This window comes from Vigna radiata, chromosome 5 (assembly GCF_000741045.1).
Source record: "Vigna radiata var. radiata cultivar VC1973A chromosome 5, Vradiata_ver6, whole genome shotgun sequence".
Taxonomy (NCBI): Eukaryota; Viridiplantae; Streptophyta; class Magnoliopsida; order Fabales; family Fabaceae; genus Vigna; species Vigna radiata.
Genome location: NC_028355.1, coordinates 10,388,135 through 10,412,563, shown reverse-complemented (window position 1 = coordinate 10,412,563; position 24,429 = coordinate 10,388,135). Strand labels below are relative to the sequence as shown.

The 24,429-nt window shown below is 30.5% G+C and overlaps 3 protein-coding genes and 1 non-coding gene across 4 annotated transcripts; 1 reads left to right on the top strand and 3 right to left on the bottom strand.

Annotated features, from left to right (window-relative positions):
- Positions 1-340: 340 nt before the first annotated feature.
- On the bottom strand, positions 341-4,488 carry LOC106761635. The gene is made up of 2 exons (XM_014645201.2): positions 4,324-4,488; positions 341-3,100 (listed from the first exon to the last, which is right to left on the bottom strand). Exon 2 carries the CDS (start codon positions 2,909-2,911, stop codon positions 593-595), a length of 2,319 nt encoding a protein of 772 aa, XP_014500687.1. The 5' UTR covers positions 2,912-3,100; positions 4,324-4,488; the 3' UTR covers positions 341-592.
- Positions 4,489-11,606: 7,118 nt separating this feature from the next.
- TRNAR-UCG lies at positions 11,607-11,680 on the top strand. The gene has a single exon. It is a non-coding gene; the product is annotated as a tRNA-Arg (tRNA).
- Positions 11,681-16,679: 4,999 nt separating this feature from the next.
- LOC106761571 (protein NUCLEAR FUSION DEFECTIVE 4) lies at positions 16,680-20,136 on the bottom strand. Its single transcript, XM_014645130.2, has 3 exons — positions 19,706-20,136; positions 17,582-18,531; positions 16,680-17,381 (listed from the first exon to the last, which is right to left on the bottom strand). Exons 1-3 carry the CDS (start codon positions 20,039-20,041, stop codon positions 16,865-16,867), a joined length of 1,803 nt encoding a protein of 600 aa, XP_014500616.1. The 5' UTR covers positions 20,042-20,136; the 3' UTR covers positions 16,680-16,864.
- Positions 20,137-22,630: 2,494 nt separating this feature from the next.
- On the bottom strand, positions 22,631-24,155 carry LOC106761462 (thylakoid lumenal 17.9 kDa protein, chloroplastic). Its single transcript, XM_014645015.2, has 4 exons — positions 23,860-24,155; positions 23,558-23,672; positions 23,351-23,420; positions 22,631-22,990 (listed from the first exon to the last, which is right to left on the bottom strand). Exons 1-4 carry the CDS (start codon positions 24,099-24,101, stop codon positions 22,770-22,772), a joined length of 648 nt encoding a protein of 215 aa, XP_014500501.1. The 5' UTR covers positions 24,102-24,155; the 3' UTR covers positions 22,631-22,769.
- Positions 24,156-24,429: the final 274 nt, after the last annotated feature.

The window sequence follows — 24,429 nt, the reverse complement described above, 5'->3', positions numbered from 1 at the left end:
AAAAACAGCAGTTTAAGCATAATCTTAATATCATCTGAGATTTTCTCTTAAAAGAAAAAAAAAAAAAAAAAAAAAAAAAAAAAAAAAAAAAAAAAAACTGAATATATTACTAGTATTGTAAAGGCTTAAGATTTGTTCAAATTTGTCCGAAGAACGGAATTCATGAGGAACTTCTAAGGTATAAATGCTTTAATCCTTAAGGTGAAAAAATAAACATCTTATGGTGTATGATTTGACCCGCTGTATAGCAGGATTCTTTAGAAAAAAAAAATGAATTTTTGAACATGGAGATCAATGTTCCCGGTCAAAAGAGTTAAAAATGATGCTGAAATTTATTCGCTTGCAGAAACTAATAACTACCGTTCACTGGCATTTCATAGATTTTCATAGATACAACTGAAATAAGTCCTGAGGACAATGGCAAAACTCAATGCAAAACTGTAGTCCCGCCAATATACAGCAAAAACAACAAAAACTGTTCTAATGTATGTTGAGTTGGTGACTGTAAGCTATAGTTTTGTTGACTAATTAAATTTGCTATCTCTGGCTAAATGGAACACAAAATCTCTTCCCAGTCATTAACATTACTGTATTAACACTTCACAGCTCTCTTTTCCCCCAGACGTCTCCGCTTATATACAAACAAAATCTCAGGCTTGCTTCTCTTCTCTCCTAATCCTGCATCAGAACCTTCTTCCTTGGTTGACTGGCACCCCTTAAGTGAAACCTCCTCCCTGGAATTCTCTTTGTGCTGCAATTCATCTTTAACAGATTTTTCAGTTTTCATTATTATATCTTGCTCCAGATCTTGAGCTAACACCTGAAGAAGCTCCATCGGCGTAGCAGCAGGATCAAGCTCCAAGCAACCTTTAGGAGCATTGGGACCCTCTTCACCAGTAAGCAAGTATGAAGGTACCTGGTGTGAGAAACGAAACATCTGCGCTTTTGAAATATTCCTGACCTTTCTTGGATCAACATTCTGCCGAAATACCGTCTTGAAACCTGCAAGCTTGACAAGTGGGGCAACATTCACCCCTTGCTCTTCACTGTAGTCTTCAAGCACCTCCACCATGTCATATTTCTGTATGATTTCATCTTTAGTGAATTCATTCCAGTCAAGGGACCAGTTCCGATACAGTGCCCATACATCACCTTTCTTCGGATATATATGGACAACCCCTCTCGAACCCTTTGTCCATTTCACCCTGTGTGAAAAGGAGTTAAGAGTGCTATAATACACACGCTTTCCTATTCTGAACTCTCCACTGGTCTTAAGAAAGCCAGAACTGATCCACTTTATTGGGGCCAATTCATCATTGCTTTTGGTATTCAACCAGCTTATCCTCATATTGAAAGGATTCTTTGAGATTACATCATGGATTAAACAATAGAACCGGGGCATGCCATCATCATTGTCATATGCAGCCCACACCTGGTTCTCACCAAAAGCATTTTCAATACGGTCTCCATCAAAATCATGGAAATCTGGGTCTGGAACATTCATAGAGAGAGAACCAGGAAGCTCAGGATCTGGATGAACAGAAAAACACTTCTTTCCGGCAGCCTTAGAATCAACAAATTCTAGTGCACCAGGCTTTAAACCATTAATATCACAACTTTTCCCCTTCTCACTGATTTCTGTGTCAGTATTCTTTGACTTGTTTAGACTTTTTAATGCAGAAGAAGCTTTCAACTCACCAAGATTTTTAAGAATCTCCTTCCGAGCCTTTTCCATCAATAGGTGCTTCATTTGAAGCTGTGATATGTCCCTAACACCATTGCGTTTGTAATTTCCAGCAGCACTAACCCTTCCTGACCCAAATTCATTAGCCAAGTTTGTTCCTTCAGTTTGAGATACTGTTTTGCTTTCCATATCTCTTCCATCTCTACCTACTTTATGTTCATCAGTGGACCTTCTCTTCCTAGGCTTGTCACCTTTCATAATAGAATATGAACCAAAACCAGAGGACTGAAAAACTGAACCAGCAGCATGAATTTTCCCAATATGGGCATCCTCTAAAGACACGGTTGAATCTTCATGCATTCTCTTCAAATTTTCAGAAGACATCCTAAATGCACCAAGAGTTTCTGCAGCACTAGAAGCTGATGTTGGTATGCGGAAAGTGCTACTAGGCATGGAGAAAGGACCTGACCCACGTGCTGAATTGATAGCAGACATTGGTGTCCTTCCGGGAACATGATTTCCATTACTTCTTTCCATTCTGCTTAAGTTGAAGTTATGTTGCCTCATCTGAGAAATTCTTGAAGAGGACGAACCATTTCTGTATACAGGTGGAGGTGATGTCTCAGAAGCCACAAATGACTTATGGCAACATGTACAGATAAGATCAGAGTTAATATAAACATTATGGTACTCAAACTTCGTCTGACAGAAGTTGCAAATGGTCCAAAATGTGGGTTTCAACAACACAGGACTGAATAAACTACTATATAAACCATTCTGAGTAACTGGCGCAGATGGTTTCCCACCAGGATTTCCATGATATGTTCGCCATAAGTTGTACTTTTGGTCATATGTGGTCCTCTTGTCCTTATCAGATAATAAACTCCAAGCCTGTGAGATAAGGTTAAACGCCCCATCTGCACCTACAGATTTATTTTTATCAGGGTGCAGAGTAAGAGCTAGTTTCCTATATCGTCTTCGAATTGTTTCTTCATCAGCCAAGGGTTGCACACCAAGGATCCTGTACCAGTCAACTTCTCCATTAACCATTTTATCCGCTGAGATATACACCTCAATAGTTGCCAGAAATCGAGGAAGGCCATCAAGATTGGGATATAATTCTAGAGCCTTCATTGCAAGCATTCTTGCCCCACCAAAGTCCTTCTGTAAAAGCATCTTCTCTGCAAGTTCTTTTGCCCTTAAGGCACCATCCTTTTTACATTCCATGCTAGCCAGTGTGTCTCTGCAAATGGCCACTAATTACACTTCTTTATTTCCTTCCTCAGAAGTATACATCAAGGTCATACCAACAAGGAGGTAGGACAATACCCAACAATAAAATTTAGACCCAGAATCTGACAGTTCCACATGCACAATGAAGACACTTCCTTCAATTACAGAAGCCCCAAGTAAACCCTATACACATTAAAAAAGTGATACAATTACATTAGCAACAAAGGAAAGAAAAGAAAAACAACCATGGCATAATGAATAATGGAATTTTTCCAAATGCATATTTCTCTACAAATTCAATATATATATTGAGTATTGAATTTTCAAATTAAGCTTAACAATATCATGATATTAGATTTCCATCATATTTTCACATCCTCAGTCGCTTGCAACCTTCCCCAACCACAATCCAGGGAACAACCAAACCCTTGCTGATCGTGGAGAAGGAAATCGCAAAAGAAAGGATCATGTTGTAATCAAAATGCGCAAATGTCGAACCACAGTTTCTACTTCCAATCACTTCTTTCATTATCAGGGTAACAAAACCAAGCATAATTACAAGTAAATTCTCGCTAATGCAACTCTTCAAATGAACAGCTTTAACAAACATCCACGATTAACAATAAAGGGGATTAAAAACTAAACGTAAATTCAAAGGGGTCTATCCGATTCCATTCCACCTTTTGTTTTTTAAAACTGTTACTCAAAAACAATTCCATTCTGCTCATTACCAATGTATCATCTAAAATCAATCCAGTTTTGAAAATTGTTTCCAGAGAAAGCTTTAAAAAAAAAACCAAAAATTGAAACAAAAGGAAAATGGTTTCTCATCTTCATTTTTAATTTTCATCTTTTGAAACCTCTCATTCAATTCCGCACCCTACTTTGTGCCTTGCACCACCCTTGACAAGTTGTCTGAGCAACCTTGCGTAATTGAATTCTGAAAACTACAAATATTTTTTGAAAAGAAAAAAATAAAACAAACCCTAAGGCTCCCACCAAAAAAGGGCGAACCACTCATGCAGCCCTTAAAATGAACAGACAAAAACCGCAAGAAGGAACAATCAAAAACAGAGAGAAAAAAAACTTCAAGATTTTGAATACTTCTAATCACATAAAAATTCAAGGTTTAAAAATTGTCCAAAGAAATGGATTGCCACACCGCACCGTCACAGTCCTGACAGCCACATTGGAGGTTCCGTTACGGTTACAAAAAAAAAATTAAAATCAAATATACAAACACCGCCCAAGAAACAGAAAATCCCTTCAACATTGTTTCCCCAATGGAATCTACTACTACGACTACAGATATCATAAAACGGAAAACCCAAACACAATAACATAATTCAAAACTACATTGATTCAGATAAACAGAAAGGACAAGGAGAATCAGGTAAAGGCCCAACCTGGAGGCACACGAACAAAGCGTAGCGGGCAATTGAGTAGAGAAAGCTCTCTGTGTTTTGTGAATGATTTGGAAAACGGTGGCTCCAGAGTTGAGCGAATTTGGGCTCCGATCAGAGTTTCAAAGCTTACTCTGTGCGGTGCATGTTAGGCCTTCATGGTGAGAGGTTTTTATACTGTTTCTCATTCACCTCTGCAATTTTTTAAATAAGGCAAATATTTTTGGTTTTGACCTGATACATTACCATAATAACAAAATAATAAATAAATACATAACCTACAAAAATTCCATCAGATTCATAAAAATCTTACCTGGTTTTGATTAAGATAATAAATTAATACGATTATTATTACGCGTTTCTAATCAATGTTTTTTAATTCAAATCTATTTTCAGAGGACGACAAGTAATGTCATAAATAAATTTTTTTCTATTAAAATATGTATGGTATAAAAATTGAGGATATAGATCATAATCATGAAAATATATGTTTTATCTTAGCAGTATATATATATTGCTTTTAGTAAGTATTATAAGATGTTTATTTAAAGTAAAAGTTACAAAAAGATTTTAAGAGTGATACGAGACATTGGATTGAGATATATACTAAAGTGAATTAATACGATTTAAGTGGTTTTTATTATGGATTGAGTTAAAAATAATTAAATCAAATTTAATTTTTTAATTTTTGTTGAATTATAAATTTAGTAATCTAATTTCATAATTACTATTTAGTGAATTGGGTGACTTAATTCATTAATAATTTATTTTACATATACATTGAATTGATTTAATTCATTAACATTTAATTTTATGTTTAATAGGCATATGTTTCGTTATAAAGATGTATGGAAAATTACGCTTCGACTACAAAATCAAACAATTAATGCTATTGATTATATCTCCCTTATATTTTATTTTTCCCTCTCTTTTTCCTCTGTCAAATGTATCATGGATTGGCTTTATATTTGTATTAATTGTTTACATATTTAAAATGGAAATGGAAATTTTAAAATTCTTTATTACATAACATTTTAATGTTTGTATTGCCATATATATCAATGTGTTTGTGAAACGGTGCTGTTTTGTGAAAAAATGTTTGAATGAATTAACTAGTAATTACGGTGATAACATTTTTGTATGATTGAATTTCTTGTATATGGCGGCTTCAATAAAAGATATTTTAGTTTTATCAATAAAAGGTAATTCAATCAATAATATTATCCTCATAATTTATTTTATTTTCCTTCTTCTTCACCTTGCATGAGCCATTATGCAAATATTATAAATATGCATTCCTCCATCAAATTAGCCTTACATTTTTTTTATTGACTTTACATATATTAAATCAATATTAATTGAAACATTATATTGCCATTGTGTATGGTGAGATAAATTTGTGTCGAGAAATGAGGCTTCTTCAACTAATTAATTCTTGAAGTAATTGTTGTATAATTGAATTTCTTATAAAGGGTAACTTCAATTGAAGATATTGGTAAGATAAAAAAAAAAGTAATGTTATTAATAGGATTAGCCTTTTATTTTATTTTCCTTTTTCTCTTCACTTATATGAGAAATTATTCAGATATTACTAATGTGCCCCCAATTTCATTTACATAAAAAAAAAAGAAATAAATGAAATTTACTTTTTTAAGTTATTTATAGAATTTTCTAAGAAAATGATTTATGTATAATTTAATTTTGATTTATTGGTAAACTTTGTTTTCCTATTTTGGAAGTATTTTTAAGTTTACAAATAATCACAACATGCATGCTAATGTATCATTAATTTGTCAGGAGTGCAAAAAATATCATATAACGTCACATTTTCAACATCCAATCAGTCAATAAACAACAGACTTAAATCCTTAATTGGTCCCCATGTTATGAGAGAATTTTCAGTTTAGTACCCGCTTTTAAAAGTGTATACATTGGGTCCCCATGCTTTGCAATTTGTGTCAATTTAATGAATTAATGACACTTCAAACAAGTTTGTAAACATTCAAACAGTTAATAAACATGCTGCAACTCAAAATGACTTGTCCACTTGCAATTTTCAAGCCAAATTGATGGTTAAAAGGGCCAAATTGATGGTTAAAAGGGACTAAATTGACACAAATTACAAAACATGGGGATCCAATGTATACACTTTTAAAAGCGGGTACTAAACTGAAAATTCCCTCCTAACATGGAGAACAATTAAGGATTTAAGCCTAAACAACATTAAAAATGATCAGTAGCATTTTTGTAAATAAATGTAATTATTAAACGTCGTTTAAAATTGTAATTTGATATAAAAGGATATAAAAGGTCGAATGTCCTAGCGTTAATCGTTAAAAGGTTAGTGAATTCAATAAAAATTTGAGAGGGAGATCGAAAATTCATTCACTTTATCTTAGCGAGCGAGACCCTCTTCTCTGCTCAATTTTTTCTCGAACGAAGTTTGACGACCATCACATGTAATCTTTTTATCATTTGATACAAATGCATGTTAAATAAATACTTTACGTATGATTTTCGTTTGTTTTTCCCGATTATTTTCGTGTTCTTATCCTTCATAGGCGCATTCTGCTTTCTCTCTCACTGGTGGTAATACTTTATTCCAATGAACCCACCTTTCGAAGTTAATTTTCGTTTTCGTTTTCCTTTTGAAGAACTTATTTGTTGAACTTGGTGTTTTTTTTTGCTGAACTTGTTTGTTGTTATTGTTTGGTTGAACTTGTTTATTGTAGTTGTTTGATTGAACTTGTTTGTTGTTTGTTATTGTTCTTTCTTTTTTATCCTATATTATTGTTCATAGTTCATGCTTTATAAAATATCAAAAACTGAAATTTGTTGTTTTTCTGCTTTTCAAGTATCTTAGATATGTAAAAAAAGGATTACAATTAATTAAAAAAAATTGATTAACATCGTATATTAACAAAATTTGACGTTAAATTAATGTTATATATTGATAAAATTCGACGTGAAATTAACGTCAAATTTTTTAAATTCGACATCAATTTAACGTCTCTTTATATGACATCATTTTCAAATGTGACGTGAAAAACCAAAAATATTACATTGTTGGGATAGTGTAGAGAGGTTATTTGAGAAATGTTAGGAGTACTGAAATGGTAAAAAACGCATTCTAAATGGCAAATAAAAATTTGGGTCTCTAGGTTGAAAAGATTGAGCTTTTTGGGAGGAAATTGGTGCACAATCACTTTATAATCATGTTTGGAACGTTTAGAACCATTTAAACAAGTTTAATTATATACATACTATGTTTTGGGATCATTAAAGGTTGAGGAAATGGTCAAAAATGGGTTTTGGGGTGTTGAGTTGCGTAAAGAACTGGAGTCTGTAGATTATGCAGACTCACTATGCTGAATGTTTCGCATAGCGAGTCCTCCCCAGGGGTGCTCTTTGCCTCGCGCCATTCGCTATGCGAAACAGGTGTGTTGTGCGAATGACCAAACAATGGTGTCCTCTGTTTGTTAATTCGCAAGGCGAGAGGGGGATGTGCGCTATGCGAATTTGGTTGATCTCGCTGTGCACCCTAGTGCGCTAGGCGACCAGGCCCAATGAGTTTCACCCTTCACTTATTCTATTTGGAATGTTTGATGTTGTTTGATTTCCAGAGTGTATGTATGTCTAACGAATTGAATTGGGTGGCTTGAAAGTGTATGAATTGGACATCTCGAGGTGAGATGAGTGGATGTGGATGGGTTGTTATCTTGTATAACTGTATGGAGCTTTAAAATGGTATGTCTATCCCTACACTCAAAGCACTGTTCATGCTCAAATAGAGAAGAATAGTGTGAGTAGTGAGAATAGAGGGAGGTCCTCGTCTATAGTCTTAGAGTTTAGACATAGACTGATGGGAGGATTCACCTTACATAGTGTTGGGGAGAGCCAACTGAACTATGCAAGTGCAAAGACGACCAATAGTTCGACATTTATACAAATCTGGATGAGTCGTGTCGAGTAATTGATGCATGATCTGAATTGTATGTCTTTACCTTTTGCTTTATATATGATTAAACATGATGATATTGACTGATTATGCTCTATGTATGTTGCTTGTTTATCTAGCTCACCCTTACTTTCTTGTTGTGTGTTGCTTGTGTATGTTTTCCTTTGCGTAATCATCCACTTGGATGGGAGCATATGTCATTGAGGAGGTTCCCTTGGAGCAAGAATTGAAAGATGTTAATGTTTCCGTTTACACTCCTTAGGATTTCTCTTAGATCATCTTATGTTATTTTGGAAATACTCTGATAATCGTGCCACTTTAATGTACTCTTTATGCCTAAGTTTATATTTAGACCTTTTGGTTAAGGTTTTAAATTCTGATACTTCTTTGGATGACTATAAACTTGAGATTTACTTGGAGGTCTATATCTAATTGTTCTCTTTATTTTTGATGATGACGCCTATATTATATGATTATTATTATTATTATATATTTGGGATGTCACGTATAAAATATTAAAATTCAAATTATTTATTATATTATAATTTAAAAATAAATATTTTATTATATATTTACGAATAAGCTTAGGCTAAATATTTTTGACATTTTTGTTATATCAACGTTTCCAAAGCTCATCAATCACTTATCATTAAATAAAAGAAAAATATAGGAAACCACATAAAGCTCATGGTACACTTCATTAAACATAAGTAAATTTTATCTATTATAAAAAAATATAGGGAAACATTAAATTGGTTATATTGTTTTATATAAATAAAGTCAAATTAGCTAAGTTATCAGTCACAATAAATTTTTCATAAAAATATGAGAAGTTTTGAATAATAAATGTTTACAAAAATACAAACATTGACATCATCTTTCTCTAAAACTCCAAGAAATCACTAATTGATCTAAGAAATATGACAAACTAAAGTAAAATGACTTTCTAATCAAAGCTTGTGAAAATCTTCCCTCCAAACGTGCTCCAAAACATAAAGAACTCACATAAGTAGAAGTCTACACCCGTAAAAAAAAAAATTATTCACATATTTATTTCGATTTTCTCTAAAAATATCACCACATGTAGCTAAACAAAGATAGTCTTTGACTACACCAAGAATATTTACCTTAAGTCAATTAACATAACAAACTTGTCATATTATGTTTGTAAATGAAACAATCATATCCTAGTTTGAATATTAAATTTTTTTTAGCTCAAAAAATCAAAGACAATATTACTCGTATGTTTCTTCAATTTATTCTCAAACATACACTCCAACTCCTTAATTTAAAAAATAGTAGAAGTAAAAGCTATTGAAACCTAAATTCTACTATGATCTCCCATTTTTCAAATCATCGAGATAATCGCAGTAATGACCGATAACTAATTTAATCACATTAAGCAAAAGACTACAAAAGGAGATTTCATAAACTTAACAACTATATCTAAATAGAAAAATTATAAATCCTAAAAAACTCTATTCAACTCCTCCCACAACCACATAACAAAATAGTTAAAAAAATAGAGAAACATACAATATTATTACCACACAAATAACACAAACACCCTTTTTATAATCTCAAAATGAATCAGTAAACAAAGATACAACATCTTCTAAAGAACCAAAATTTTAACTGGTCACAACATCGAACCAAATCAAATTATCTCAATTTTGCACATTCTATTCCAAAAGAGTAACAAATTTTGAAACTTTTTGAAATATAACGACAAAATATAACCTTACTATATGTAAAAATAAGAAATTCTAGTTAATATAAATATGCAAATGTTAGAACATCGTCATATACATTTCTAAATTACAAAATTGATGGAGTTAAAGAATATGTATTTATGATGGTTAAACCTAAAAAATCATATACTTATATGTTTAGCTCAAATTATTTTTCCATAGACAAACTTTCGAATTAAACATAATGGATGGAGTTTATTTTCCATAATATTAATTACCTACAATCATCATTCACCTTAAAACCATACAAAATATATCATTTAAAAAGGAGTAATCCTCATTTTTTTTATATCTTAGTTTAAACAAAATTTTAAACTCATCTTACCATTTAAACAAAAGAAAAAGTTTAATAGACAATTTATAAAACAAGAAATTTTAACACAACAAGCCAAAATATTTAAATATAATTGAGTATATAAAGTTATAATTAATTACGTTTAATAAATGCAATAAAATATTTATGTATAATTCATTATTTATATATATATATATATATATATATATATATATATATATATATAAAAGGGATTTTCCATTTTTTATCCACATTTTTTTTTCAATTTGACCATTAAAATAATTATTTTTCATGTTTTCACCCATAAATACCTGTCTATGATATTTCAGTCGTTGTATTTTTAATTTAATTGTAATTTTGATTCATATATTTTATAGAATTTGCAATTTTGGTCGTTATTCTTTTTTTTTTTCCGCAATTTTAGTCCTTTATATTCTAATAATAAGCTATTTTGGCCTTTAAATTTTGTTCTACGCAATTTTAACCTCTTAAATTTTATTTTTTTTTAATTTTTTTTTTTATTTCCAGTTCAATTACCTGTAACTTGTTTTACTATAAACATAACATGGTGAAATTGGAAAAAAAAAAATTGCATGATACTTACGAAAAATAAATTAGGGGCCAAAGTTGTGGATCTTATAATCTAGGGCCACAAATTATAATTAAACTTATATTAGATATTACGTATGATTTAAAAAAAATGATATTTAAAATTTTCATCTTTAAAAGTTAAAAATAAGTAATACTTGCACTTTTATTTATAATATTAAATATTATTTGAATACACAAATTATTTAGCTAGTTTTCTTGAATCCTGTCATGTGAATATTCTTATTTTCAATTTTTGTTAAATGTGGTATTTTCTGAATAGACAGGAATGTCAAATTTTGTTTCGCACACAATAATTATGAGGAAGTCAACAACGCTATCCGCAACTAACAGAGCATGAATATGGTACTCTCATAACAACAATCAATCTTTTGATATATTTCTTCATGAATGTTTTTAAAATAAAAAATATAAAAAAGAAATCGTAAGCTAAATAAAAATCATGTAAAAAAAAACTTTGTAAATTAGTTTTATTTGTGAAAAATTAATTTCATTTTTATTTTTCTAAATTATTGGTGAAAAGGTTTCTCAGACCTTATTAAATTAGACCTTTTAAATTCTGTATGCTATTCAAATTTTCATGGAGAAAAAAATGAAATTAAATTATCATGCTAAACAATTCTGGAAACAAGATATAGGATGATAATAAATAAAGAACAGAAATTTTATGTAGGACCGCATAGCGCAGTGGATTAGCGCGTCTGACTTCGGATCAGAAGGTCGTGGGTTCGACTCCCACTGTGGTCGTGTTATATTTTCTATAATTGATTATTTTTGTGTCTTTCTTTGCTTTATTTGTTTGTTTTTTTCCTTTAACCTATTATTTCTTTTTTGGTGCCTTTAATATTCCCTTTAGTTAGTGATTTAATTTGTCAATATTGTAAAGTAATAGAAAAATATTTTGATAAATTTAATAATTTTAAAGTCAAACTCAAGAATAATTTAGAAAAGTTTTCTCTTTTTAACACTCTCAAGACATTTTTTTATATTGATAAATCTAATAGTTTTAGAAGTCAAAGAATAGTTTAAATATGTTTTCTTTTTTCAACCACAAAACAATGGTAAAGTTTTAAATTGAATATTTACTTAAAAATTAAGATTAATCTTAATAATATTATTTTAATAGATTTGAGATTGAAACGTGAAAATTAAACATTTGAAAGACAAATAAAATATAATAATTAAAATAAACTAGTTAAAAATATTATTTCAATATGATAAAATTCTTCATATAAATATTAAAATTGGAATTCTTGAAATGGATTGTAACATATGATTTATTTATTTATCTAATTGCTTCATATTAGGTTAAGTGAAAGAACGGTTTTTCATATTAAAATAAGAAGTATAACTTCAAAAAAATTAAAAATTTTAACATTGGTTAGTTATTTGCATATTTAATTGATTATATATGCATAATATATAAAATTATTAATTAAAACGTCATTAATATTTTTATATTTTAAAAATTTAATGAGCTAACTCACACGTTAAATTTGGTAAAAACTAATAATTTTAACTTACATAAAGTAAACTAAATGAAAGAAATTTAATTTTAAATAAACTGATTATAAATTTTAAATATTCTACAATTACTTTTATTTAACTTTATAATAAGATGAAAAAAAAAGGTTAGATTGATCTTGATTGATGTCTCGTTAGACCACAAAATTGAAAGAAACGAGGTAATCTATTATAATAATATATATATATATATATATATATATATATATATATATATATAATATTCTAAAAAGTAAAATTATATATAAACGGTAAATATTTAAAAAATGATATTTTAGAAGTAGCAGTAGTTTAAAAATAGTGAGATTTTACTATTTGAATATTAAATGATTTTAATATAAATAGTTTTGTTATAAACGAGTTTCATTATTTTAAAACACACCGTTTTAGAAATTGTTTTTTTAGAATTCTCTGACTTCTTTCTAAGGGTTCTTCTTTTTCTACTTGTCTAATTAAAGAACCGAGACAGTATGATTGATCCTTGTGACGAACGTTTTAATATAGACCAATCAGTTTTTTCGTTTGAGTAAGTTTAGTTTTTAACCCTCTTCTTCTCTATCCATAATTACAAAGTCTACATGGAAGTAGAATTTATCTACTTTCACCAGCAGGTCTTCTATAATTCCATATGGATGCTTGACTGATCTATTAGCTAGTTGCAATGTCATTCTTGCAGGTAGGATCTCCACATCACAAATCTTTTTTATCATAGACAATGGTATGAGATTGATGCTTGTTCCAAGGTCTAAGAAGGTTCGTCCAACCTTTAATTGTCCAATTGTAACAAACAATGTGAAACTACTTGGATCAATTATTTTCTGTGGTAAAGGTTTTTTGTATAATAACACCATGTCTAGCCTTTAGCTTCATAGTCTCTTCTTCTAAGATTATTCTTTTCTTGGTGAGCAAATCCTTCATGAACTTTGCATAACTAGGCATCTACTCTATAGCTTCCATAAATGACATGTTGATCTACAACTTCTTGATCATATCCAAGAACCTCTTGAATTGTCTTTATCTTTCTTTGTTGGTCCATGTGGGTATGGTAAATGAGTGACAAGACGGTTATCATTCACGAATGATTTCCTTTTGCTCAAAACTCCCTCTTTGTGTATTCTCTCATAATATCTCTTTTTCTCTCTTTCTTTTTTACTCACTTTCTCTTCATATTCTCTCTTTTTCTTTTACTTTTTTTGCATAATGTTTTTCTTTCTCTTTCTCATATTTTACTCACACTCTACCTCTTTTTCTTCTTTCATTTTTTCACGCTCAAGGTCACTCTCTTTCTCTTTTCTCTTCTTATTTGCATACACAACAACTAGAAACAATAGTGAGAAACTTTACAACACCAACTAGAAATAATGATGAAAATCAATGAAATAGTAACCATAAAATAAAAAAAATAACATAAAACTAAAATGGGTTACTTCTTTTTTGCAGTAGTATATGAATTTATATAATGATCAATCGGATCTAAACAAAGATTTCTTGACACAAATCTCCTATAGCGGTGCCAAAAACTTATTCGTCCCACGGCTTAAGCAAGGCCAAGAATCTACCAGCAAGTATACTGGGTTGATGTAGTAAACAAATGTCGTATCCACAGAGATTTGGTGGAAATAACAATGTTATGGTCAGTTTGATCTAATATTAGATTTTTTTTTTCATGTAAAAACTATGGGAGTGGAGAGTGAGAGTGTTGTCACGTTAATCTAGAACTTAGTTTAAGCTATCAAATGAGTGATTTTAGTACTAAAAACCATGTTGGAGTTTGATTTAACATATCCATCATCACTTGCATTAAATCTTCCTTCAAGTCTGCAACTTTCCAGTGTTAAAACAAGATCGTCCATAGACTAAACCGTCTAGCAACTCAAGTTTTGAAGTTTAACAAAAAGTATTAAATGAAATATCGCTTTGAATGAAAGTCTGTTTTTAAAGAAATAATGCTAAGAGAAAAATATTTTGGAAAATCTTTTATAAACAAAATCAAGCTTATAATAATGTTTTCTAGACTATAGTGTTTGATGAACAAAACTTTATAAGTAGCGTTTAATAAAAGGAAGCATCTTTCTTAATGAAACATCTAATAAGACGATATAGGTAAAAAACAACGTTTTACAAACAACATATAATCGCCTAAGCAAACTACGTCTTACAAGCTTGTGTTTTATGAATAAGAAGCGTCTATCTCTATGACAATACTGAAGTTTAAAATATGGTTCATTCAAAAATAGTGTTAAGTTCAAACAAACGTCTTATGAAATGTACCGCCTAACAAAAGGCCGCTAAACACTGCATATCTCAAATAGCTTTTGATAAAAGCATCTAATGTTTTACACCATCTGATGATCATAAATGTTGAATGCTTTATTAAACAATGCATTTGTTGATGAAATGAAAATTGATAAAATGTTATATATGAACATGTAATACAACCTAATGCTTATCAACATTCAAAATATTTAATGCATGAGTGCTTTGATGCTTGTATACCTTGTTCTTGATATTTGTGTAGATCAAAAAAGTAGAAAGACTTTACCAAAATCACTACATCAAAGAAAAAGGCATTGAGAGATATGAAGAACATTTTTGGAATGTTTCCCTTGAAGGCTTCTGCTTTGACAGATTGTACAAGCTACGTTTTGGTAAAGGTTATGACAAAGCATTGTACCTCAGATAAGAAGGATTAAATAGTGAACTCGTGAATGCTCAAACAAGCTTATTGTGCTCATATATCATTTGAAGGTATATTTTCTAAGAGAGAAAAACCTTGGAAAAATCTCATATTTCTTTGTATTATTTTTATCCTCTCTTTGAGAGTTATTAATTTATATTTGCTCATAACACTATTGTGTTGTACATTCTGAAGAGAATTAAAACACTTGGTATTTAACTTAGTTGAGTTAAGCAATCTATACTAGTTGTATAGGGTTGAACTAGAAGTGGTTAGAATACTTGTATATTAGGAGTGGTTAAACTCATACTAGTTGTGTTAACTAGGTGAACCAAGACTGGGGAGTATACTCGTTGTAAATTAGGAGATGTAGAACTCGTGTAATCTTCTTGAACATTAACGAAACTCCTTAAGAGTTCTTAAGAGAGAATTGGATGTAGCTCAGGTTGAGTGAACTAGTATAAAATATGTATTTTATTGCTTTACTTCTTCAAACATTTTCTTAAAGTTCCTTTTAAACACCATCGTTTGAACATACCTTTTGTCTATCAAGCATTCCAAAACCTGTTAGACACCATTTGCAAAAAGTTTTAGAAGTATTATTCACCCCCTTTAGTGTTTCCCCTTGTTTTCATTGAGCAATATAGAGTTATGTTGTTGAGATCACTTCAGCCCCTCTTTGCCTAAAAGTCACTAGTCTAGAGACTTTTATTGCCTCCTCTATCCTCCCTTAGTTAGGTTTGCTTGCTTGACCAAATTGCACCATATGTGCACCCCTCCATTTCTTAGTTGTTTCATTCATAACCTCCATATTCCATTGCATCTTCATCATTCCATAACACCTGTTCATTGCGAGTTACATCTGGTTGTTCTAGTGCACCTCGTAGAAGTCATTAGGAAGAGAAAAGGGAGAAAAGATGAGAGATAAAAAGGTAAGGTTTAATTAAAATCTATAAAGATAAATTTGACATTTCAGATATATTTTCCAATTCACCAAATTGGTTAATTTAGAGATTGAAAGTCGAATTTACTTTAATGATATCTTGTTATCCATAAGTTATTAGTTTGGATATTTTTTCTTATAATAGGTATCACTTTCTTATGGTTTTCTTTTTTTTAGTAGAGAATGTTCTTTAATTTCTCTTTTCAAGGGTTTGGTATGACTTTTTTTTTTCAATGATATTGCTCATGTAATGAAAGATCATTAATGATTTATTATGTGTGTTAGCCTTGATAAGATTTCAGCTTAATTGAAATATTGGATTTCATATCAACTTCTAACATGAGTTATTATTAGAGAAAAAAATTATGATATTTTTCATTTCTAAAATATTCATTGAGATAAGTTTTAAATAAGTCATGCTAGATTATTTGTCAAGAAAATAATTATACTTCTAAATACGAATTTTGCTTTTTTTTTTCTTTTTATGTTAAAGTTGTATTTTATAGCACTCGTTTATTTTCTTTATTTAGAAATCATAAAAGTCTTCTTTATTGTAAATTCTGTTATCAAGTAACAGTGAAACTCACATATAGACACATGAATTTGACCAAATAAAAAGGTGTGAGCATTTTTTTTATGAGAAATCTAAAATTTTAGAGTCCAAAACAGAGGCGAGAGGCAGAGTATATACAAACAATAATTGAACACAATATTCAGAAGGTATTGAGACTCTCCAGGAATAGAACATGCATGGAAGATCTCATGTATATATGCTTGCTCCCACTCTTTACCTTCGAGACTCCTCATAAAGTTGTGCATAGAACCTTCTTGTTCTATGAGCGATGACCAAGCTCAAAGAAGCTGCAAACAAGCAAACCAGTGCCAATATTCCACAAGTGAGGGAGAAGCAAATGTTTCCCTCGCAAAGAAGCACCTCACTGTTATTTGCTATTACGTGGTAAGAAATTGCTAAGTTGGAGACTTCAAAAGTTTGCATCATTCGGTGCTTTGCCTGTTGCTCTGCATAGTAGTCATATATTGTACTTGCTACAAATCCAGACAAGAAGAGAGACCCCGCTGGGCTAGCCATAGTCAGAAAATTGTACAAAGTTCCAAAGTTTTTCACGCCAAATAGTTCTGAAGCTGCTGCTAGAGCAATTGACCAATGAGCACCGTACCCAAAGCCGTTCAATATCCCCACCACGTAAACTTGTCCAACCAATCCCACCATGTAGTAGAAGAGTCCCAAAGACATCATCGCTTGAATCACTGCCAATGCTACAAGTCTCGGATACCCAAAATTTCTGCTTGAAAAACCATGCACAAAAGCACACATGCTGTGATTCATGTGTTCCATGATGGTATATTCTAAGATGAGACGACACTTCTTATCATTTTATGTTGTTCATATTAAAACTTCCAATTCATACTTCATCTGATTCTTCAATAGATTTTATTGTGAGAAATAAATAACAGAAAGAGAATATGGTAGTAAAGATGGTACCTTACTATAACCTCTGAGAAGTAGCCACCACCAACACGACCAAGGAAGTTGGATATGCTGATAACTGAGACATAGACATTGACGTTGTTGTCTCCCAATGATTGACATATCTGGCCCATGTTATTTATGATTGTCAAGCCCGACCCAGCGCCCATGACTAGAGAGAAAAACATCACCCAAAAGTCACCCTGGGCCATTGCTTGTGATAAGGTGAAATCCTCTCCTCTACGGGGCCCATTTTTTAGGTTGATTTTCCTCAAAGCGTTGGTCAGAGCTTGCCAAAGCCTAGCTTGAATCTGAAACATGTCCCTTGGCCCTTCGGACAGAGGAAGCACCTCTAGGTTAGGGGGAATGCTCTTCTCATTTTCAACGTGTTTGGTTACTCTGGCAGTACTACTACTCTCCCCAATCACATTCTTAGACTTTGTCCCTTGTAGCAGTGGTGGTTCCAAGAGGGCTTCTTGGTCAGCACTCTGGGGTCCAGAGAAGAAAACCAATAGAATGGGAACTATGATTGGAAGCAATATGAGAATGATCAGAATGAATGCAAACATTGAGATGATGGTTTGGTCCAAATGAAGCACGTTTTCAAGCAACAAAACTCCCGTCATGTAAGCAGCCAAGAGAAGGCAAATGCTGTAGATGAACATGAAACCTGATTCATCAGAGGCTCTAGATTGTTTATAACTGTGAACGGGTCTGATGATGAAGATCAGGGCTAATGAAACCATTGCAGGTCCAACTGCAATGATGAAAATGAGAGAGGCTTGATCAGGGAGTTTCATCATGGCTATGATTTGAGTCCAGATTGCACCGCTTAGGCCAACGAAGCCCTTCAAAATCCCCACCACGTGGCCTCTGCTCTCGGGGAAACTTTGCACGCTGGAAACCAGTGCAGCTGTGTTGTAATATGTTGACCCATTTTGTCCCACAAAGATTAGAATGCATAGCTGCAAATCACCACCTGGTTAATTCATCAACATGAATTGGGTTGAACTTTCTCCAGGTGCCAGAACGCGCACCACAACCCAGGAGTAATCACTTAAGAACCTCAACTAATATCACTTTAAAGTTACTTTGAAAATAAAAATAAAATATTTTTTTTTTAAATTTTAATAAAATATTTATAAGACTTCTTTTTTCTCTCTCCTATTTTTATGTCCTAAAATATATTCAATTAAAAATTAGGTAAAAATATAAATAACAAAAATATTACTATTTAAAGTGTATCTAGTGAGAATTATTAAATTAAGCTAATTAACTTTGACTATGATTAATACTTGCTAAGTTACACCAAATAGTTAGCCATACGAAATTTCTAATCTGAGTTACAACATAAGCTAGTAATGCTACTTTTTTTACTTTATAATTTAGGTAAATTCCTTCTATTATTATTTTTTATATCTTAATATATTTTTTTATTTTTAATTTCTTTTACTCACTATTACTCACTCTCAATTTTATACGCACAGTTAACTAATGGGTTAAATATGTTTGTAGTCTCTATATTTTGAGGCGATTTTGGTTTTAGTCCATTTTCAAATTATGATACAATTTAGTCCTTCAATTTTAGAAAATTTTGGTTTTAGTCCTTTTTACCAAATTTTTTTAACTTTATTTGTTGTTTCAATCACGTAAATAAAGTTAAAAAAATTTGGTAAAAAGGATTAAAACTAGAATTTTCTATAGTTGAAAGACTAAATTGTACCATAGCTTGAAAATGGACTAAAACCAAAATCGCCTCAAAATACAGAGACTAGAAACATATTTAACCCTTGACTAGTTACCATATTCAATATTTAACGAATTACTTTGAAGTTTTTCATTTAAAAAAAATAAAATTATAAATATTGAAATAAGAAAAAGTGCAATTTATGATACTATATGAAAATTACACAACTAGAGTAATCTATTTGATGCTTGTATTCAATAGTTCTAATATAAAAAGGTTATATAACTTAGCTGTACTAAAACATTTATAATTCTAATCACTAATTTACATTAATTGAAAAATTTTAAATTAGAAGTTAACTTATTAACAGGAAGTAACTTGAAAATAATAAGGCAATATAAGGAAAGAAAGTAAAGGGTATGTTTGTGTGTGTGAGTATGGAATGAACATACCAGCCAAAGAGGGAAAGCGGGAAGGCGATGCGTGACGACGAGCCAAACAAGGCCATAACCAAGAACATTCTGGAAGACTCCAACAAGAATGAGAGTGGAAATGGGGTAGAGCTGGCTGAATTTGCCGGCAAGAAGACCAACGTTGTCACCCAAATCCTTGGCGACGCTCAAGAACGCCACCTGCTTCTGATTGAAACCCATGCTGCTCTTTATCACCGGCGATATGCTCCCGAACATGTATGAGGTGCCTGCGAATGACATGTCCCACATCGCGCACACAAACACCACCCATCTGTGCCTCACAAACTCCTTCACCTTCTCATGCACTCTCACCATCTTCTCCACTCTCCACCTTCTGTTACGTTTCCAGACTCAGACTCACTTTATATAAGTGGTTAAGAATTAGCTTCGTGCTTTTGAGTTTACTTTTCGACGCCCAACCCAAAATATCACACTCTCATTTTCAATCATATTCACCAAAAAAAAGGTTAAAAATGACTTGTGCTAAAATATCTATAATTAATTCATAAAAGTTCTCTTCAAATTACTTTTTATGTGGTGCTTTCAATAAACTTTTTTCCTATATAACATGTCTATATATATATATATATAAAAGATAAAACTTTTTTAACAATTTTTATAATAGAACATAGTGTCTCCATTTTGTTTTGTTACTATGTTTAAATTTATTTTTAAAAAAATATTTAAAATAAATCATTCACATTCTATAATTAACATATATATATATATGTTAATTATAGAATGTGAATGATTTATTTTAAATATTTTTTAAAAAATAAATTTAAACAGTAACAGAATAAAACGGTAACACGTATGTTTTATTATAAAAAATTGTTAAAGAAAGTTTTATCTATATATATATATATATATATATATATATATATATATATATATATATATATATATATATATATATATATGCTTCTTATAGGTATCTATTTCTAGGTAGGAAGACTTTTTGTGAAATGTGTGCGCTTTCCACCATGACATAGATATTTCCTGAAAAAATATCAATACTTTTATGTTGAAAAGTTTTAATTCATGGGGTCCCAAATAAAGGGATATATTGAAAACTTTTTCTGCTTAATAGAATTCAAAATGAAAAGGATATAAAGGTTGTATTAAAATATCTTCCAACTTGTATCAGGTATGGCAATAATGTATATGCAACTTATTAGTAAAATTTTGGCAAATCATCACAATGGTACCATTATTTTTAAGTGTATATTTTGAAATAATTATAAAAATAAATAATGTAATTTATTTTAATTTTAATTGAAGTCGTATCAATGATACAACTTTAATGATATAAATTAAAATTATATTATGATATAAATTAAAATTTATTACTTAAGTATGTTTAATTTTTTTAATTTTAATTAAAATCATATCAATTTAACACAATTTTTCATTAACTTAATAGACAAACTTATTGCTTAAAAATGGTTGTTTTAAACGTAAAAATAATAAATAATGCTTTTTGTGTATTTTCGAATTATATTCTATTATTATATAATCCAACGTATTAATAATATTTTTTTTACATTGTTTAACGTCATAAAGGTTGTAATGACATAAACAAACAAACATAACATAGGTTAATTTAGAGACGAATTTCATAAAATTTAATTAATTATAAACTCACTTACTAACATAACTACATAAAAAATAATATTGTAATTTGTAACAAGATTCTATATCAACTATTAATATGACCATGTTTTCAACTTTTGTGTTTTCACGTGGAAAGCGTGCAAAATTATTGCCCCATGTTTTGAGTTATATGCATAATTTTAATAATAATATTCTTAGTTTGCATTTAAGTTAAGAATTTTATAACTTTTAGCAATTTTAATAGGATAAATTTTGAATTTAATTTTTAAATTATTAAAATTTTAAATTCTTGTATTAAAATATAGCCATTTAAATTTATTGAATTTTATTTTCTAACAAGAGTAATCATTAAAACTTCAAAGAATAGTCCCATAGAGATTAGTTAAAAAACTCTATTAAATATTAGTCTAGACCTAACTCTCAACTACATTAGAGGATGAATAATTTCAACCATAAATAACAACAGCAATAAAATTCACATATAAGGACTAGTTTTTCTTTTACTTACATCATGTAGAAAATAGTCTATTTTTTTTGTCAATACAGAATCCCAGTTAACAGTAATTGAAAAATAGTCTTATTAATATTAATTAAGAAAATTTAATATTATTTGAAAAACAACTTGAATTTATATTATGATTGAAAAAAACTTTATTTGACATCAACCTACAAGTATACTTGACTTTAATAAAAATGTCCTAATTAATATCAATTAAAAATAACACTTAAAAAACGACAGTAATGATAACAATCAAATAAACCTTTATTAACATTAATAGAAAAAACAATGTTAAATCGTTCATATCTTAACATAGGCCATAAAAAATGGTTTAATTGAAATCAAGCCGTCCCAACTGAAATAGAGCATAGAGGGAGCAAAAACAGAAAAAAAAAAAAAAATCTAAAAAGGAAAAAAAGCATAAAATTCGAATTCTTAGTTTTTTAAATAAAAATTTGAAATTCTCTAGCTTTAAATAATTAAATTATCATGAAATTTTTTAAATTTCGATTTCTTTAAAAAATATCTAAAAACATATTTTTAATTTACAAAATAATTTAGTTTTGTTTGTAAATTTAGATTACATCCTAAAATCTCACCCTCTTAAACACAAGCCTATAGCTTTTCACCTCTCCATGTGAAATTCCTCAGTGGGTAAATTTGGTGATTTTATAACCTTAGTGTGTGTGTGTGTATATATATATATATATATATATATATATATATATATATATCCCTTGTGCTCTAAGGCAATTACCAGACAATTAGGCAATGGTAAATGCAGCAAAATCTAACAAGAACAGTTGTAGAAACTATTAACAGATAGAATGAACACGAGACTGTTGAACATAATAGGCAAAATATAACATGAAGGAACTCTATGCTTGACACTAATCAAAGAACTAAAGGAAATAAAACATGAAAACAAAACTATTCCATGGAATCAAAACTTGGAGCATACCATCCCAATTGGTCATTAATTTGTTTCAGTCTAGCTTCTTGACCCTTTGAATCTCCCAATGCAGTAGTGAAAGGGTACACATAAGTTACTTTCATTGCCACACATCTGTAAGCAACCACATCACCTTTCACCAAAAACTCAACAACATCTCTACCAAATCCTCCATCAACTTCAGCCTGTAGATATTGACCTGCATACAAATTTTAGTAAAGTAAGTTGTAACTTGACGCTTCCAATGCAAGATCAGTGATTTTTTTAATCTCATCAAACACTTTGTTTACATAAATATTCAATCAAGTGAAAATATAATGGACTATTCTAATTCTATTAATACTTAACATAATTAAACGAAATGTTTTCTGTAAAGCGTTTTCTAAGCTGCATTGAATACTAAATCAATTGTTTTCAAATCTTTTACTTACAAGCACATCAAGTCTATAAAACCTGAGATCAAATCCTGCTAATTCCAATTCCACAATCTGATAAAAATTCTATTATTTCTAAATTAATCTAAAACTGAACAAAAGAGAATGAATTGAGTTTGTATCACCATCTGGGGTATCTTCCACAGGCTGGAACTTCACATTTTTCTGAGTCTTTAAGATTGCTTCACGTAGTTTCTGAAAAATGAATGAATAAAAATAAGTTAGACAAAAAGGAATAGCTATATGCCTAACTCATATGCAAACAACCATAGCAAGGAAAGTCATAAACAGTCAAAATAAAGATGATGGAAGTGTAGGACACTTCTGAGGACCTGAATAGCACCATCCAAGGAATTTTCAGGAATCAGCCAAGGAAACGAAAAAGATGACGACTTTGGATTTGTTGATATACAACCTGGATTGATTGATGGACAAGGTCTAATTTTTCTGCAAGACAGAAAACATTGGTGATAATAAACCATGGCATTATTTATGAAGCATGAAATCAATCCATTGCTATAAGAAACAACAATTATATGCAATGTATGATATGCATTACAAAGTGAGTATATGCTGACATGGAAGCATTGTAGATTGAGGCAAAAGGGGGAAGGCATGAAGAATATTTACATACCCATTTTCTAGTCCAAGCTCCAAGTTCTTGGATTGAGAGAAAGGAGTGGTGAGGGAGAATGGAGGGGATTGAGAAGTGAGAGATGGGATTGCATGAGAGGGAAAAGGAGAGGCTAAGGTTGCTGCAAGGGCCAAAGAGATGAGATTAGGTAGGACCCTATATCCAAGTGCAAGGTTTGGAGTTTGAGTCTGAGTTTTCAGTTTAGGAAAAGCAAGAGAAGGAAGAACACTCATCAGATTCATGATTTATGGAGTCCCTTTTGCTCCATCACTCTTTCTGCTTTTACTTCTCAAACAATTCACCATAATTTGTTTTATTAGCCTTTGAAAGTTCATCCTTTAGCTGAGTCGTTTCTTCAGGGAGAGGGTAGTTCCGGAAAGAGCCAACTTTTTTTTTTAAAATGTATTTTTAACATTTTTTTTTGGATAAATTTTTTACAATGCTTATGCGTGATTATCCGTTCAAATATATAAACCTTTAAAATAATAAAATAAAACGTAGTCAAAAAATTGTTAAAATATCTTTTTTTTTCATTTATTTGTCCAATGATAAGTGTGGTTCTAACTTTTG